The 17290-nt window shown below is 47.0% G+C and overlaps 1 protein-coding gene across 2 annotated transcripts in view; it reads right to left on the bottom strand.

Annotated features, from left to right (window-relative positions):
• B3GLCT (beta 3-glucosyltransferase) overlaps positions 1-17290 on the bottom strand; it is a 1170551-nt gene that overhangs the window by 593866 nt on the left and 559395 nt on the right. For both annotated transcript variants that reach the window (XM_063951761.1, XM_063951762.1), the window contains exon 5: positions 15431-15507. In XM_063951761.1, the coding sequence (XP_063807831.1) occupies positions 15431-15507 (77 nt within the window). The remainder of the gene's footprint in view (positions 1-15430; positions 15508-17290) is intronic.

The raw sequence follows: 17290 nt of genomic DNA, 5'->3' as shown, positions 1-17290 counted from the left end.
TTCACAGACATATCGTCTCGGCCCTACAGCACAGCCGACGGCCAAAATACCCAACGATATATTGGCGCATCATGCTGTGTGTACAGGCAGTCGGGCTGCAGACGCCGGCAGTGATCGACAGCACAACTGGGCAGGCTCATGTAAATGCCTGCCCAGTTCGTAACGTCGGTCCTGACGGATCAGGCAGTGTGTATGTACAACACACTGCCCGGTCCATCTGTAGATATATCCGCAGATCAATTGATCTGCAGATATATACACAAGTGTGTACCCAGCATAAGTCTATGTAATGCATGCGTCTAATGCTGACTGGTCTCGGCCGTCATCTTATGATATTTGTATCTTCACGTAAGCACACAATTGTAACTTATTTCAGAGAACACATTTTTAACTCTACGAACTTGGGCGCATAAAATAAGTTGTATAAATGGAGTATGTGTCAGTAAACACATTCATTAAGCCTTGTCGCACAGAGTTTCAGACTTTCACAGTTTCTCGCTGTGGAATGTAACAATCTATTATTTCAGCAAATATAAGTCCTCTATTTTAAAACGTTTTAATAATTCATGATGCTATTTGCCAATTCTCATTTCCTCTTTGTTGATGACAGCTTGTGTAACGCGTTTTCTTCCATAATAGCTGTTACACTTTAGGCTGCAATATAAATGTATTTTTCCTACAGGAGGAATTATCGGATTAAATAATACAGTCCAATCTGAACAAGGAATGATATGTTTATTATAGTGAACATCATAAAATATTAAGCTTTACGGCAACGAAGATCTGAGTGGGATTACGGTTTTTATGGCATTTAAATAATAATTGCATTTATACAGAGACTATGCATCCTACAGATGGCCAAAACAGGACATTTAATAGTTACCACTGTGTACAATAGCACTCTACATAGACAAATAAACTCAGAGCATGCAGAATGAATGTTGACAAGTTTATCGGAGATAAAAAATAATTTGTTTCTAGACAGATACATATGGATAGCCTTAAACTATTGACTGGCAGGGTCACGTCATTGCGACCATGCCATGCTGGCTTTCCCTTATATGTTCACAAATGATGCACCCACTGGGTGGCTGCTAGAAGGTTATCTCACCTCACGGCCGCCCTGCACCCGCAGCTCCGTTCCCATGTGACCTAATTACTGATGTCCACAGTGATCGGGCAGACTGGTGCTACCCCACCTGGAGCACTCTAAGCTCATGGTAGCCGTAGCCCTAGTGGCATCCCCTCTACCTGCTTCTGTCTGCTGCCGTGGGGGAAATGTGAATACAGCAGGGCGCTGCCAGTGTATACCCAGTGGCTGCAAAGAGGAGCAGCTGCTGGGGAAATGTGAATGCATAAGTACGCTGGCTCCAGTATGAACCTGGTGGTATTAGAGAGCAGCTGCTGTCGGGGACATAAAAACACAGCAGAGCCTTTACCTCTAACATCTGTCAGGGAAGCGCAGCAGTATAGCATTAGCCGGGAAGTGCAGGAAAGGCTAGAGCAACTGGCAGAGGATGCCGAAAGCTGCATCTTCTGCCATGAAACTCCTGACAATGAACATGAAACCCATAGCAACAAGCATGGAACCCAGAGCATGAAACCCCTGGCAACGAGCATGGAACCAAGCATCAATTTGGCAGGGGGGAGCAAAATTTATAATTGTGCCATTGCCGTATACCCCTTTGTATATCTGCTTTATAATCGGAACTGACTTCCTTAGCAATTCCAATTCTCTGCTGACCCTTCTAGTGTTGGTTAATGCTACAGTTGGAGGGATTCAGTATGATTTGCCGATGGACGGGATGCCGGCTGTCGGTATACTGCCTGTGTGTCCCGCTGTTAGGACGATCGGGATGCTGGCTGTCGGTCATGTGACGCTGGCATCCCAAGCGGCGTCAGTATCTAGACGCCGACATTGCTTCATACTTCGTGATCCCGGTGTCTGTATATCGTTCGCCGGGATCCCGTTTGTCGGGAAGCTAACTGCTTCCCGGTGGGTGGACCCCTCACAGAGTGTCTCCCTGGTAAAGTTATGGTGGAAATGTCTCTACCATTTGCAGAATGCATACTGGGAAAGGTACTATGAATGGTACATCCTGAATACATTTAAACAATTCGTCAATTTTAGGAATGAGTTCGGGGTGTGCGGTCCCATGGGTTGTTGTGGCCTGGTTGTTTTGGAGCATCATATTGTAACACTTAGGGGTATATTCAATTGAAGTAAAAAAAACTGCCGTCTGTCAAAAAGACGTCAATTTTCGACTTTTTAAGGTCGAATCGTGATTCGACCTATTCAATCAAACCCATATTTTTTCCACAATTCAAGGAATTTGACTTGCCGAAAAGCACGTGGATCGGCGGAATAGCTGCCAATCCACGTGCTTGTGTCGAAAACGGGGCCAAAACAGACAGGTTTTGGCCCCCTTTTTGACCATCTCACTTCGACTTTAAAAAAAGTCGAAGTGAGATGGGGAGAGCAGCGCCGGAGACTGGAGAGTCAAGAGGGGACGGGGAGAGCCGAGGCGGGGAGAGCAACGCTGGAGGATGTCACAGATGCCGCTCACATTAGCGTCCACCCGGCTCCAGCAAGCGAGACCTCGCTTGCTGGAGCCGGGTGGATGCTGCTGTGAGCAGCGGCTGATAAACAGGGACAGAGAGGAGGGACGGGGAGAGGCAGAGAAACTGAAAGGGGGGGGGGGGGGGGGGGAGCAACGGACAGACAAGGGAGAGCAGCGCTACAGCAGCGGCTATATAGCTCTCCCCCGTCTGCCCGCGGCTCTCCCCCGTCTCCACTCCCCCACGCATCTCTATTCGAATTTTTTAAACGTCGAATTGAAATGTCATTTGAATAGCCCAGGTCGGATCCATTCCGAAAAATTAATGTCGGAATGGATCCGACTTCAATTGAATATACCCCTTAATCTGGCACTTTTTTTTAGCACCTAAATAGCTTTTTACACATGTAACACTTTTTAACACACCAATTATTACCTCTCACCTACTGTATGTAGCACTTTCAACAGGTGTAGTACGGCTGACTGGCGGTCTCCTGACCGCCAGTCAGCTTACCGACGCAGGGATCCCGGCAGCATACCGACGCCGGGATCCCGGCGGGGAGGGGCGAGTGCGGTCGCCACGGGTTCTATTCCCACTCTATGGGTGTCGTGGACACCCACGAGTGGAAATAGTCCCTGTTGGTCGGCATGCCGACCATCGGGACAGTGACCCGTCGGGCTGGTGGAGGAGGTCATGTGACTGTCGGTCAGCTGACAGGCGGTCACATGAATACCACCCCTTTCAACACTTAGCTAGTGCTTCTTACTAATGTAACACCTTTTAACACTTTCTGTAGTGTGATGCCTTAGGGCAATTTGCTTGTGCTGGCCTGGGGGGTCCAGTGCCCCGCATTTGAACCTTGGTATTAGGTACCCACCAGATGAGGTCACCTGGTCACAGTTGCGGGACCCATATTTGTGACCAAAATCATACTAAGCACCTCAAATTTACTCTATGTTATGTTGTATAGTTTATTACAATTATTCTAATAAGCAGTGTTTACAGTGTGCACCTGCATTTTCTCTTTTTTTCTATTCATTGTGCATTCCTGATATTAATCTCGTACATCATCATGCATGGACTACCATGAGATGCTGGGGATTCCGTAAGGACCATGGGGTATAGACGGCTCCGCAGGAGACATGGGCACTGTAAGACTTTAGAATGGGTGTGCACTGGCTCCTCCCTCTATGCCCCTCCTCCAGACCTCAGTTAGGACTGTGCCCAGAGGAGACAGACAGTACGAGGAAAAGGAGTTTTGTTAATCTAAGGGCGAGATACATACCAGCCCACACCATACATACCGTACAACATGGTATATAATAAACCAGTTAACAGCATGAACAAAACAATATCAGCCAGAGACTGAACACAACTGTAACATAACCCTTATGTATGCAATAACTATATACAAGCCATGCAGAATTTTTCCGCACTGGGATGGGCGCCCAGCATCCTCTACGGACTAGGAGAAAAAGATTTACCGGTAGGTTTAAAATTTTATTTTCTCTTACGTCCTAGAGGATGCTGGGGACTCCGTAAGGACCATGGGGATTATACCAAAGCTCCAGACCGGGCGGGAGAGTGCGGATGACTCTGCAGCACCGATTGAGAAAACATGAGGCCCTCATCAGCCAGGGTATCAAAATTGTAGAATTTTGCAAAAGTGTTTGAACCCGACCAAGTAGCTGCTCGGCACAGCTGTAATGCCGAGACGCCTCGGGCAGCCGCCCAAGAAGAGCCCACCTTCCTAGTGGAATGGGCCTTTACCGAATTTGGTAATGGCAATCCCGCCGTAGAATGAGCCTGCTGAATCGTGTTACAAATCCAGCGAGCAATAGTCTGCTTAGAAGCAGGAGCGCCAACCTTGTTGGCCGCATACAGGACAAACAGAGCCTCTGTTTTCCTAACTCTAGCGGTCCTGGCTACATAAATTTTTAAGGCCCTGACCACATCCAGGGACTTGGAATCCTCCAAGTCACCTGTAGCCACCGGAACCACAATAGATTGATTCACATGGAACGACGAAACCACCTTGGGTAGAAATTGAGGACGAGTTCTCAACTCCGCTCGATCCACATGGAAAATCAGATATCGGCTCTTGTGAGACAAAGCCGCCAATTCAGACACCCGCTTCGCAGATGCCAAGGCCACAACATGACACTTTCCAAGTGAGAAATTTAACTCCACCGTTTGAAGAGGTTCAAACCAGTGTGATTGAAGGAACTGTAACACCACGTTAAGGTGCCACTGGGGCACAAAAGGAGGTTGGATGTGCAGTACTCCTTTCACAAAAGTCTGGACCTCTGGGAGAGAAGCCAACTCCTTCAGAAAGAATATAGATAAGGCCAAAATCTGCACCTTAATGGAGCCTAACTTTAGGCCCATATCCACTCCTGTCTGTAGAAAATGGAGAAAACGACCCAGCTGAAAATCTTCCGTAGGATCATTCTTGGCTTCACACCAAGACACATATTTCCTCCAGATACGGTGATAATGCCTCGCCGTTACCTCCTTCCTAGCTTTGATTAGAGTAGGGATGACTTCCCCCGGAATACCCTTCCTAGCTAGGATTTGGTGTTCAACCGCCATGCCGTCAAACGTAACCGCGGTAAGTCCTGGAACACGCAGGGCCCCTGTTGTAACAGGTCCTCCCTGAGAGGAAGAGGCCAAGGATCTTCTGTGATCATTTCCTGAAGATCTGAATACCAGGCCCTTCGAGGCCAATCTGGAACAATGAGTATTGTCTGCACTCTTGTTCGTCTTATGATTCTCAATATCTTTGAGATGAGAGGAAGTGGAGGGAACACATAGACCGACTGAAACACCCACGGTGTCACCAGGACGTCCACTGCCACTTGCCTGAGGGTCCCTTGACCTGGAACAATACGTCTGAAGCTTTCTGTTGAGGCGTGACGCCATCATGTCTATTTGAGGAAGTCCCCAACGACTTGTCACCTCTGCAAAGACTTCTTGATGTAGTCCCCACTCTCCTGGATGGAGACCGTGTCTGCTGAGAAAGTCTGCTTCCCAGTTGTCTACTCCCGGAATGAAGACCGCTGACAGAGCGCTTACATGACTTTCCGCCCAGCGAAGAATCCTGGTGGCTGCTGCCATTGCTGCTCTGCTTCTTGTCCCGCCCTGGCGGTTTACATTCGCCACAGCTGTGATGTTGTCTGACTATCAAAACAGGTAGGTTGCGAAGAAGATTCTCCGCCTGTCGCAGGCTGTTGTATATGGCCCTTAATTTCAGCACATTGATGTGTAGACAAGCCTCCTGGCTTGACCATGTCCCCTGAAAAAATGTTCTTTGTGTGACTGCTCCCCATCCTCGGAGGCTCGCGTCCGTGGTCACAAGAACCCAAGCTTGAATGCCGAACCAGCGACCCTCTAGAAGGTGGGTACTCTGGAGCCATCACAGGAGAGAGACCCTGGCCCTGGGGGACAGAGTTATCTTCCGAAGCATCTGCAGATGGGACCCTGACCACTTGTCCAGAAGGTCCCACTGAAAAGTCCTTGCACGGAACCTACCGAACGGAATGGCCTCGTAGGCCGCCACCATCTTTCCCAATACTCGAGTGCAGTGATGAACTGACACTCTTTTTGGCTTTAACAGGTCCTTGACCATGTTCTGGAGTTCCTGAGCTTAATTCCATTGGGAGAAAAACCCCTTGTTCTTCCGTGTCCAGAATCATGTCCAAAAATGGCAGTCGAGTTGTCGGAACCAACTTTGGTAGATTTAGAATCCAGCCGTGCTGTTGTAGTACTCTAAGGGAGAGAGACACCCTTTTTAATAACTGTCCACTTGAACTCGCTTTTATCAGGAGATCGTCCAAGTATGGGATAATTGTGACGCCTTGCTTGCGCCATCATTTACGCCATTACCTTGGTGAAAATCCTCGGGCCGTGGAAAGCCCAAACGGCAACTTCTGAAACTGGTAATGACAATCCTGTGCAGCGAATCTCAGGATCCTGATGAGGAGGATATATGGGAACATGAAGGTATGCATCCTTTATGTCTAGTGACACCATAAAATCCCCCCCTTCCAGGCTGGAGATCACTGCCCTGAGAGATTCCATCTTAAATTTGAACCTCCTCAAATATAGGTTTAGGGATTTTAGATTCAGAATTGGTCTGACCGAGCCATCCGGCTTTGGGACCACCAATAGGGTTGAATAAAACCCTTTCCCCTGTTGCACTAGGGGAACCTTGATAATCACTTGCTGTTGACACGGCTTTAGTATGGCAGCTGAAACTATTTCCCTCTCTGGGGAAGAAGTTGGCAAGGCCGATTTGAAAAATCGGTGTGGAGACCCATCTTCGAACTCCAGTTTGTAGCCTTGGGATACAAATTCGACCTCCCAAGGATCCAAATCCGACTGAACCCAGACTTGGCTGAAGAGTCGAAGACGTGCCCCTACCGGTGCGGACTCCCGTAGTGGAGCCCCAGCGTCATGCGCTGGAATTGGTAGAGGCCGGGGAGGATTTTTGTTCCTGTGAACTAGCCGTAGCCGGTGTTCTCTTCCCTGTACCTCTTCCTCTGGCGAGGAAAGAAGAGCCACGCCCCCTTCTGAACTTATGCGACCAAAAGGACTGCATCTGGTAATGAGGTGTTTTCTTTTGCTGTGGGGGAACGTAAAGCAAAAATGAAGACTTACCCGCGGTAGCTGTGGAAACCAGGTCCGCGAGGCCATCCCCAAATAAAAGTTCACCTTTGTAAGGAAAAGCCTCCATATGCCTCTTTGAGTCAGCATCCCCTGTCTATTGACGGGTCCACAGGGACCTTCTAGCAGAAACTGCCATGGCATTAGCTCTTGAACCCAAAAGCCCAATATCTCTTGCAGCCTCTCTCATATATAACGCTGCGTCCTTGATGTGACCTAAGGTCAACACAATACTATCTTTGTCTAGGGTGTCAATGTCAGATGACAAGCTATCAGCCCAAGCTGCTATCCGGGGACGGTAGTGCTACCTTTTTGGACAAGCGCGTTAAGGCCTTGTCCACTGTGGGCGAGGATTCCCACCGTAACCTGTCCTTTGAGGGGAAAGGATACGCCATAATAATTCTCTTGGGAACCTGCAGTCTTGTGTCAGGAGTCTCCCAAGCTTATTCAAATAAAGCGTTCAGCTCATGAGATGGGGGAAAAGTTCCCTCAGGTTTCTTTTCTTTAAACATGCAGACCCTCGTGTCAGGGACAGAGGGGTCCTCTGTGATATGCAAAACATCTTTTATTGCAATAATCATATATTGAATACTTTTGGCGACTCTTGGGTGCCACCTCGCCTCATCATAGTCGACACTGGAGTCGGAATCCGTGTCGGTATCAGTGTCTGCTATCTGGGTAAAGGGACGTTTATGGGACCCTGAGGGGTCTTGTGACACAGTAAAAGCCATGGGTTGATTCCCAGCATTGTCTTTGGACTCCTTTGTCCAATCTTTTATGTAATAAAGCCACAGTAGCATTCAAAACATTCCACATGTTCACCCAATCAGGTGTCGGCTGTGCTGACGGAGACACCACCACCATCTGCTCTGCTTCCTCCCTAGACGAGCGTTCCACTTCAAACATGTCGACACACACGTACTGACACCCCCACACACACTGGGATAACTGAAATATGGGGACTGACCCACAATAAGGCCTTTTGGAGAGACAGAGAGAGAGTATGCCAGCACACACCCAGCGCCACAACATACTGAAACCAAAAGTCCCAGCCTAATAGCGCTTTATAAATATACAATTTTGCACCAAATAATGTGCCCCACCTCTCGTTTGTGCCCCGTTACTGTGTTCAGCAGGGGAGAGTCCGGGAGCAGCTTCTCTGCAGCATGCTGTGGAGAAAATGGCGCTGGTTAGTGCTGGAGGATCAAGCCCCGCCCCCTCGACGGCGGGCTTCGGTCCCGCTCATTTATTTATACTGGCGGGGGATTTATAATATACTGCCTCCGCAGAATCTAAGAATGCTGCCAGTTTCATTTGAGGTGATTATTGCTGCCCAGGGCGCCCCCCCTGCGCCCTGCACCCATGCTGTGCCTTGTGTGTGTGTGGAAGCAATGGCGTGCAGCGCGACCGCTGCGCGGTACCTCAGTGAAGATCTGAAGTCTTCTGCCGCCTTTGAAGTCTTCTTACTTCATATACTTACCCGGTTTCTATCTTCCGGCTCTGTGAGGACGACGGCGGCGCGGCTCTGGGACGAACAGCAAGGACCAGGGACGGATCTAGACTTTTCTTTAGGGGGGGCGGTTTACTGTTTAATCTTGACTCCTCCCTCTACAGTCCCAACTCCTCCAATCTGCAATCCTAACTCCTCCTCTCTCAATTCTGACTGAACTTTTTGAGTGAGACTGAGATAGAGCTTTGTGATCGTTCTATGTACATGTGACTGTGCTATGGGGTAATTGTATTTATTAGCCCTAGTACCCACACACCAGCAAGTGAGGGGCAAATGCTATGTAACCCTTGCTCTCCTGGCTCCTCTGTGCTGCTGTGGTATAAGCTGCAGCACATCGTTCTGCCTCAGGCTCTCCCAGTGGAGCTCTCTTCTGCTCAAAAATGGGCGTGGCTATGACTGTGTTGGGGGGGGGCGGTCGCCCCCTTCGCCCCCCCCAAGATCCGGCCCTGGCAAGGAGGACACCTGTGTTCCGACCCTCTGGAGCTAATGGTGTCCAGTAGCCTAAGAAGCAGAGCCTATCAGTAAAGTAGGTCTGCTTCTCTCCCCTCAGTCCCACGAAGCAGGGAGCCTGTTGCCAGCAGTGCTCCCTGAAAATAAAAAACCTAACAAAAGTATTTTCAGAGAAACTCAGTAGAGCTCCCCTGCAGTGCATCCAGTCTCCTCTGGGCACAGGATCTAACTGAGGTCTGGAGGAGGGGTATAGAGAGAGGAGCCAGTGCATACCCATTCTAAAGTCTTACAGTGCCCATGTCTCCTGCGGAGCAGTCTATACCCCATGGTCCTTACGGAGTCCCCAGCATCCTCTAGGACGTAAGAGAAATGTGATTATCTGGTTTAAAGCTTACCTGCCACATTTATGGCTTTTAAAAGGTAAGACAGTCACCTACACAATTAACACAACTACACAAGTGTGCTTACCTGGTTTTAAGCTCACCTGACTACTGGCTTTCAAAGTGAGACAGTCACCAACACACCTAAATAGCAGCTGACCCAGGTTAAAGGTAATTGAGCTTAGGGGTGCATGAGAGAGAGATATGATATCAAATTTAAAATTCTGGCAGTTGGCAGGTGAGCTTTAAACCAGGTAAGCACACTTGTGTAGTTGTGTTGGTAATTGTCTTACCTTTAAAAGCCATAAGTGTGGCAGGTAAGCTTTAAACCAGATAAGCACGTCCCCCTATGAGACAGCAGTTGCCAGGTTTCTATAAAATCTATGTGAAAGTTTGTGATAGAGTAGGACTTGCGGTGAAATGGGGTCCCGTGGAGTGGGCCGCAAGTTTACATGCATTGTACAATTCATAAACCAAAACCCCATTGTTTATTCAGATGTATACTAAAGCAGTAAGGTGAATGAAGCTGCTTAGGCAAGTGCAGGGTTTTGGGGGGTGTGTGTGTGTGTGTGTGTGTGTGTGTGTGTGTGTGTGTGTGTGTGTGTGTGTGTGTGTATATATATATATATATATATATATATATATATATATATTAACCTACCAGTATATTTTTGGATTGTGGGAGGAAACCCACGCAAGTACGGGGAGAATATACAAACTCCACACAGTTAGGGCCATGGTGGGAATCGAACCCATGACCTCAGTGCTGCGAGGCAGTAATGCTAACCATTACACCATCCGTACTGCCCATACATACATATATACTGTCAGGTCCATAAATATTGGGACATCAACACAATTCTAATATTTTGGGCTCTATACATCACCACAAAGGCTTTGAAATGAAACAAACAAGATGTGATTTAACTGCAGACTTTCCGCTGTAATTAGAGGGTATTTACATCCAAATCAGGTGAACGGTGCAGGAATTACAACGGTTTCTAAATGAGCCTCCAACTTTTTAAGGGACCAAAAGTAATGGGACAATCGACTCAAAAGCTATTTCATGGACAGGAGTAGGCTATTCCCTCATTATTTCATCATCAATTAAGCAGGTAAAAGGTCTGGAGTAGATTCCAGGTGTGACATTTGCATTTGGAATCTGTTGTTGTTGACTCTCAATATGAGATCCAAAGAGCTGCCACTATCAGTGAAGCAAGCCATCATTAGGCTGAAAAGTCAAAACAAACCCATCAGAAAAATAGCAAAAACATTAGGTGTGGCCAAATCAACTGTTTAAAAAGAAAGAATGCACCGGAAAGCTCAGCAACACCAAAAGATCCGGAAGACCACGCAAAACAACTGTGGTGGATGACAGAACAATTATCTCCCTGGTGAAGAAAAACCCATTCACAACAGTTGCCCAGATCAAGAACACTTTCCAGGAGGAAGGTGTATATGTGTCAAAGTCAACAATCAAGAGAAGACTTCACAAGAGTGACTATAGAGGGTTCACCACAAGATGTAAACCATTGGTAAGCCACAAGAAACAGGAAGTCCAGATTAGGAGTTTGCCAAACAACATCTAAAAAAGCCTTTACAGTTCTGGAACAACATCCTATGGACAGAATGAGACAAAGATCAACTTGTACCAGAGTGATTGGAAGAGAAGAGTATGGAGATGGAAAGGAACTGCTCATGATCCAAAACATACCACCTCATCAGTGAAGCATGATGGTGGTAGTGTCATGGCGTGGGCATGTATAGCTGCCAATGGAACTGGTTCCCTTGTATTTATTGATAATGTGACTACTGACAAAAACAGCAGGATAAATTCTGAAGTGTTTCGGGCAATATTATCTGCTCATATTCAGTCAAATGCTTCAGAACTCATTGAACGGCTGACTCGAAGCATACTGCGAAAGCAAACAAAAAAGTTTTTTAAGGCAAATAAGTGGAATGTTATACAATGGCCAAGTCAATCATCTGACCTGAATCCTATTGAGCATGCATTTCACTTGATGAAGACAAAACTGAAGGGAAAATGCATGAAGAACAAGCAGGAACTGAAGACATTTGCAGTAGAGGCCCGGCAGAGTATCACCAGGGATGAAACCCAGCGTCTGGTGATGTCTATGCGTTCCAGACTTCAGGCTGTAATTAACTGCAAAGGATTTGCAACACAGTATTAAAAAGTGAAAGTTTGATTTAGGATTATTTAGTTTGTTCCATTACTTTTGGTCCCTTAAAAAGTGGGAGGCACATATAGAAACAGTTGTAATTCCTACACCGTTCACCTGATTTGGATGTAAATACCCTCAAATTAAAGCGGAGAGTCTGCAGTTAAAGCACATCTTGTTTGTTTAATTTCAAATCCATTGTGGTGGTGTATAGAGCCCAAAATATGAGAATTGTGTTGATGTCCCAATATTTATGGACCCGACTGATATATATATATATATATATATATATATCAGGTTGAGTATCCTATATCCAAATATTCCGAAATATGGAATATTCCGAAATACGGAATTTTTTGAGTGAGAGTGAGATAGTGAAACCTTTGTTTTCTGCTGGCTCAATGTACACAAACTTTCTTTAATACACAAAGTTATTAAAGATATTGTATTAAATGACCTTCAGACTGCGCACGCGCGACGTACTTTCACAAAAGCCGATGCAGTTTCACACAAGGTCAAGCGACGCTTTTCAGTCGCACTGCTGATCGTTGAGTGATTGACAGGAAAGGGGCGTTTCTGGGAGGTAACTGACCGTTTTTCGGGAGTGTGCTGAAAAAAGCAGGCGTTTCAGATACAAACGCAGGCGTGCCTGGTAAAACGGGGTAGTGGCTGGCCAAACGCAGGGTGTGTTCGTGACGTCAAAACAGGAACTAAATAGTCTGAAGTGATCGCAAGCTAGGAGTAGGTCTGGAGCTACTCAGAAACTGTTTGAAAATATTTTGGTGCTGTTCTGCGATCCTTTCGTTCGCACTTCTGCTAAGCTAACATACACTCCCAGGGAGAGGCGGCTTAGCGTTTGCACTGCTGCTAAAAGCAGCTAGCGAGCTATCAACTCGGAATGAGGGCCAAGGTGTATATGAAACATAAATGAATTGTGTGAATGTGCACACACTTTGTTTAATGCACAAAGTTATAAAAAATATTGGCTAAATGTATTCTGTGCTTAGACTTGGGTCCCATCGCCATGATATCTCATTATGGTATGCGATTATTCCAAAATACGGAAAAATCAGATATCCAAAATACTTCTGGTCCCAAGTTTTGGATAAGGGAGACTCAACCTGTATCTATCTATCTATCTATCTATCTATCTATCTATCTATCTATCTATCTAGACCATGAAAACTCTACACTCTCTAATAATTAGCCCAGGGGTGGGGAACCTTTGGCCCTCAAGTTGTTGTTGAACTACACATCCCAGCATGCTCTGCTACAGTTTTGCTATTTGGCCATGCTAAAACTATTGCAAGGCATGCTGGGATGTGTAGTTCAACAACAGCTGGAGTTTCCAAATCCATGAATTAGCCAAACCTCTGTGGTGGCTGGCCACACCCCTAAGCATAAGCCCCTACCACTGCAATCCCCTTTAACGTCCCTGGCAAACACTGTGGAAGACAGGGAGTTCATTAGTTTTTCTAGCTGTAAAAGGTGGCAACAATATTGTACCTGCAAACCCAGCAAAAGTGTCGGAATGAGGGAACAAGAGGGGGCAAAAACAAAACAAAACACAAGAGGTACTAATGTACTGTATCAGTGTCAGGACGGAAGTAATCCGCTTTCCGGCTTTTCAACCTCCTCCCTCCCCACAGCCTCCAGGCCCTTCTCTGCCCACATTCAGGGCTCTCCACCCCCCTGCACCCAGCTCCAGCCCCTACAATGTGTGTAGTTACTTTGGGATCAGCCCTGCACCTCTCTCACCTCCCACTTCATATGTTACTCTCCTCTTCCGCCTCAGCTCCCTCTTCACCCTTTCCCACCACATTCCTTGCAGCAACCCCGAATAGCGGCAATAAGAAATTCTTTAAAACTCATAATGGGCCCCTTGCACTGTTTTCTGTATTTCCCATAGTGTCCGTTATGCCATTTTTAACATAGATGTGTGCGTATGTGCGTGACTGGATAGATGGCGCCTCTGAACCCCAGGGCACTGACCAAAACCCACACATCACTGTATTCACTTTACCATGAACTATTTCCTTATACGCTGGATTGCTGCGCTGCCTGTTACTTGGATGCCATTCACACCTACTTATCAAGACACGAGCATTTCCCACAGCTTCAAGTCATCAAATACAGACAGTGCACGCTGACATTTTATTAACTGAAACAATATTCATTAAATTGCTACTTGTCAATTCATAAGGAACCAGCAGCCCCTAATGAATGTAATCAGCTGCATTAAACAGACTACCTCTACTGGGTATAGGTTATGCGTGCATTTAAAAAACGACCTTGGACATTGTCTAGAGATGGTAATTCTAACCTAATGCTCGGAACGTCATATCTAGAAACATTATGTACTTTTCCCCTAATAATAATGTTTCCTTCAAATCTATTCATAGACCTAAATCACAAAACGATATATGCTCTGCAGAGACTTCCAGCCTGTGCTATATCCTATCCTTATATAAAAACCGCTGCTACTGTATCCAGCAGAAAACTCTAAGACAGCCCTGTTAATAGCGCAGGCAACAGAACAGTACATCCTATGATCTGCAGAAGGCGTGAAGTAAGATACACAGGAATAAGGATCACTTGTGTAGAGGAAAGTAGTTGTGGATAATGAGGTTACTGGGCTGTAACCGCATATCTGGGCGCAGTAGGACGGGCAAAGGCTGGTGGGGGTACCTAGATTCTTAGGACATGTCTGGTCTACAGCTCTAGGGCTCTGACTCAGAGATTTACTGAATGCAAAGCTTTTTGTAGTTGGTCAATTCTCACCAGTCTGCACACGTGTTAAAGTCAAGCTGTGCATGCGACGCGATGATCTTGTGGTGCCGGTCGCAGAGAGGATTTATTTGCAAAGCCCATGTAATCAAGGTAACTGGGAGCGGCAGCAAAAATGCAGACGTGTCGCGACAGTATGGTGAGTGTGCTTGAGGCTGCGACTGCAATCCCGGCATCTTACTTTGGGCCTAATTCAGATCTGATCGTAGATGTGCTAAATGTAGCACATCTAAGATCAGTTTCTCAGACATGCGGGGGGACGCCCAGCACAGGGCAAGTCCGCCCCACATGTCATGCCCTACCCCCCCGCATAGGTAGAAAAGCATTGCACGGCGGCGATGCTTTTGTACCTGGCGAGTAGCTCCCTGCCAGTGCAGCTCCTGGGCGCTGGCAGGCCACTACTCGCCGCGTCCCGGGTTGCAGCAGCTGTGTGTGACGTCACGCCTCCGTTGTCCAGACCATCCCCACCAATGGCATTCTAACGCCATTGGCAGGACCCCTCCCGCCTCGCGACCGCCTCTGCCTGTCAATCAGGCAAAGGCGATCGCAGCCCAGAGATGCTTTTTGCATCTCACTGGGCTGCGCGTGCAAACTCCACAAAGTAATTCAGATTGTGATCACTGCTGCTGCAGCAATGCAGTCTGAATTACCCCCTTTCTGCAGCCATGCTGCATGACCATATGTCTACTCAGAACTGCCATAACAGACTGATCTGCGACCGACTCTGCGTCTTTGTAAGTGGTTGCTGGGATTTTCAAAACCGCTGGTGGCGTTTCAATACAAATTCAGACCGCAGCGTCATCTACAGCTGCAAATGCATTTGCATACATCTCTGAATCAGGCCCTACATGTACTGTACTACATGGCATAGCAATTTGTAGATCAGATGTAATACTTACTGTGGTATGACAGGGAGAACCGTCCATGCACCTTCACTGCTGGCAACCTCATGTAGAAGCAATACGGTGGGAGGTTTCTGAAAAAGGCAAATATATACATAAATATGTAAATGTGACATACTGTAAACAGGCAGCATCTCTCTTAAGCAACACGGGTGATCTAATTATAAATGGCAACAAGTGAAATGCTGACATTAGGTTTAGGGACATACTGTACCACCGTAACTGATATTTTGCAATATTAGCCACAGCCGCTGGGTAGGCTTGAGGTAATTCCCCCCGCACCGCCCGAACAGCCGTATCTGAGACTATCACCATTTCATCAGGGGGGGCCGCAGAAAATGTGATCGCCTCTGCCTGTCAAGCAGGAAGAGGCGGTCGCATGGCGGGGGCGGCAACGCTCCGTTTCCAAGGTGGACGTTGCGGGTGCGGCGTGAACTGGGGGCGGAGGCGGCCAAACGGGGGCGTGATCACGGCGACTGCATGACATCACATGCAGCCACCGCAATAAAAAAAAATGTCGGCGGTCCTTATGCGGGCGCAGCTAAGCAGGGCTGCGGTCAGAATGCTGGGAAGCCTTGCCCTGCGATGAGCGGCCCCCAGCATGCTAAGAAAAGGATTGCAAATTCTGCTAATTACAGTATCAGAATTTGCAATCCTTACTGAATTAGGCCCTTTATTTCTTAGATTTGCAGGCATTCGAGACGTATGTTAGGTAAAACTATCAAACAATAACTTGTCTTTATTCACAGTTCTGTACATTTTCCCCATTATTTTAATGCTGCGGAGATATAAAGTGTTCATTATCAGTTTTCAAAAGCTTTGTTTGAAAATGTTTTGTAGAACAACTTTTAAGCAAACTTAATAGTGTGGTTTTATAATGCTACATGACTTGTAAGTGACTTAGAAAATTTGAAGTTAGTGATATAAAAGTAATTTTAAAAGGGGAATTAAATTCCGGGCAAAGGGAGAGAATTGCCATTGCATTTAAGGCACCACATCTCGCATTCTTTGCCCACCCCATATGGTAGCAAACAGTTTTGTTCGAGATTGGACTGCAGCTGCACTGATTTGGCCGGGCAGATGACTGACGCGCTGTAATTGAACTCTCCCCCCCCCCCTCATAGAGTGAGAAGCAGTGTATAAGAAAATAAGAATTTACTCACCGGTAATTCTATTTCTCGTAGTCCGTAGTGGATGCTGGGAACTCCGTAAGGACCATGGGGAATAGACGGGCTCCGCAGGAGACTGGGCACTCTAAAAGAAAGATTAGGTACTATCTGGTGTGCACTGGCTCCTCCCTCTATGCCCCTCCTCCAGACCTCAGTTAAGGAAACTGTGACCGGAAGAGCTGACACAACAAGGAAAGGATTTGGAATCCAGGGTAAGACTCATACCAGCCACACTGTACAACTTGTGATAACCATACCCAGTTAACAGTATGAACAACAACTGAGCCTCAGTAACAGATGGCTCATAACAATAACCCTTTAGTTAAGCAATAACTATATACATGTATTGCAGAGAGTCCGCACTTGGGACGGGCGCCCAGCATCCACTACGGACTACGAGAAATAGAATTACCGGTGAGTAAATTCTTATTTTCTCTGACGTCCTAATGGATGCTGGGGACTCCGTAAGGACCATGGGGATTATACCAAAGCTCCCAAACGGGCGGGAGAGTGCGGATGACTCTGCAGCACCGAATGAGCATAGGCAAGGTCCTCCTCAGCCAGGGTATCAAACTTGTAGAACTTAGCAAATGTGTTTGAACCCGACCAAGTAGCAGCTCGGCAAAGCTGTAAAGCCGAGACCCCTCGGGCAGCCGCCCAAGAAGAGCCCACCTTCCTTGTGGAATGG

This window comes from Pseudophryne corroboree, chromosome 2, assembly GCF_028390025.1.
Source record: "Pseudophryne corroboree isolate aPseCor3 chromosome 2, aPseCor3.hap2, whole genome shotgun sequence".
Taxonomy (NCBI): Eukaryota; Metazoa; Chordata; class Amphibia; order Anura; family Myobatrachidae; genus Pseudophryne; species Pseudophryne corroboree.
Note: the sequence above shows the minus strand (reverse complement) of the source record. Positions and strands in the feature narration are given on the sequence as shown.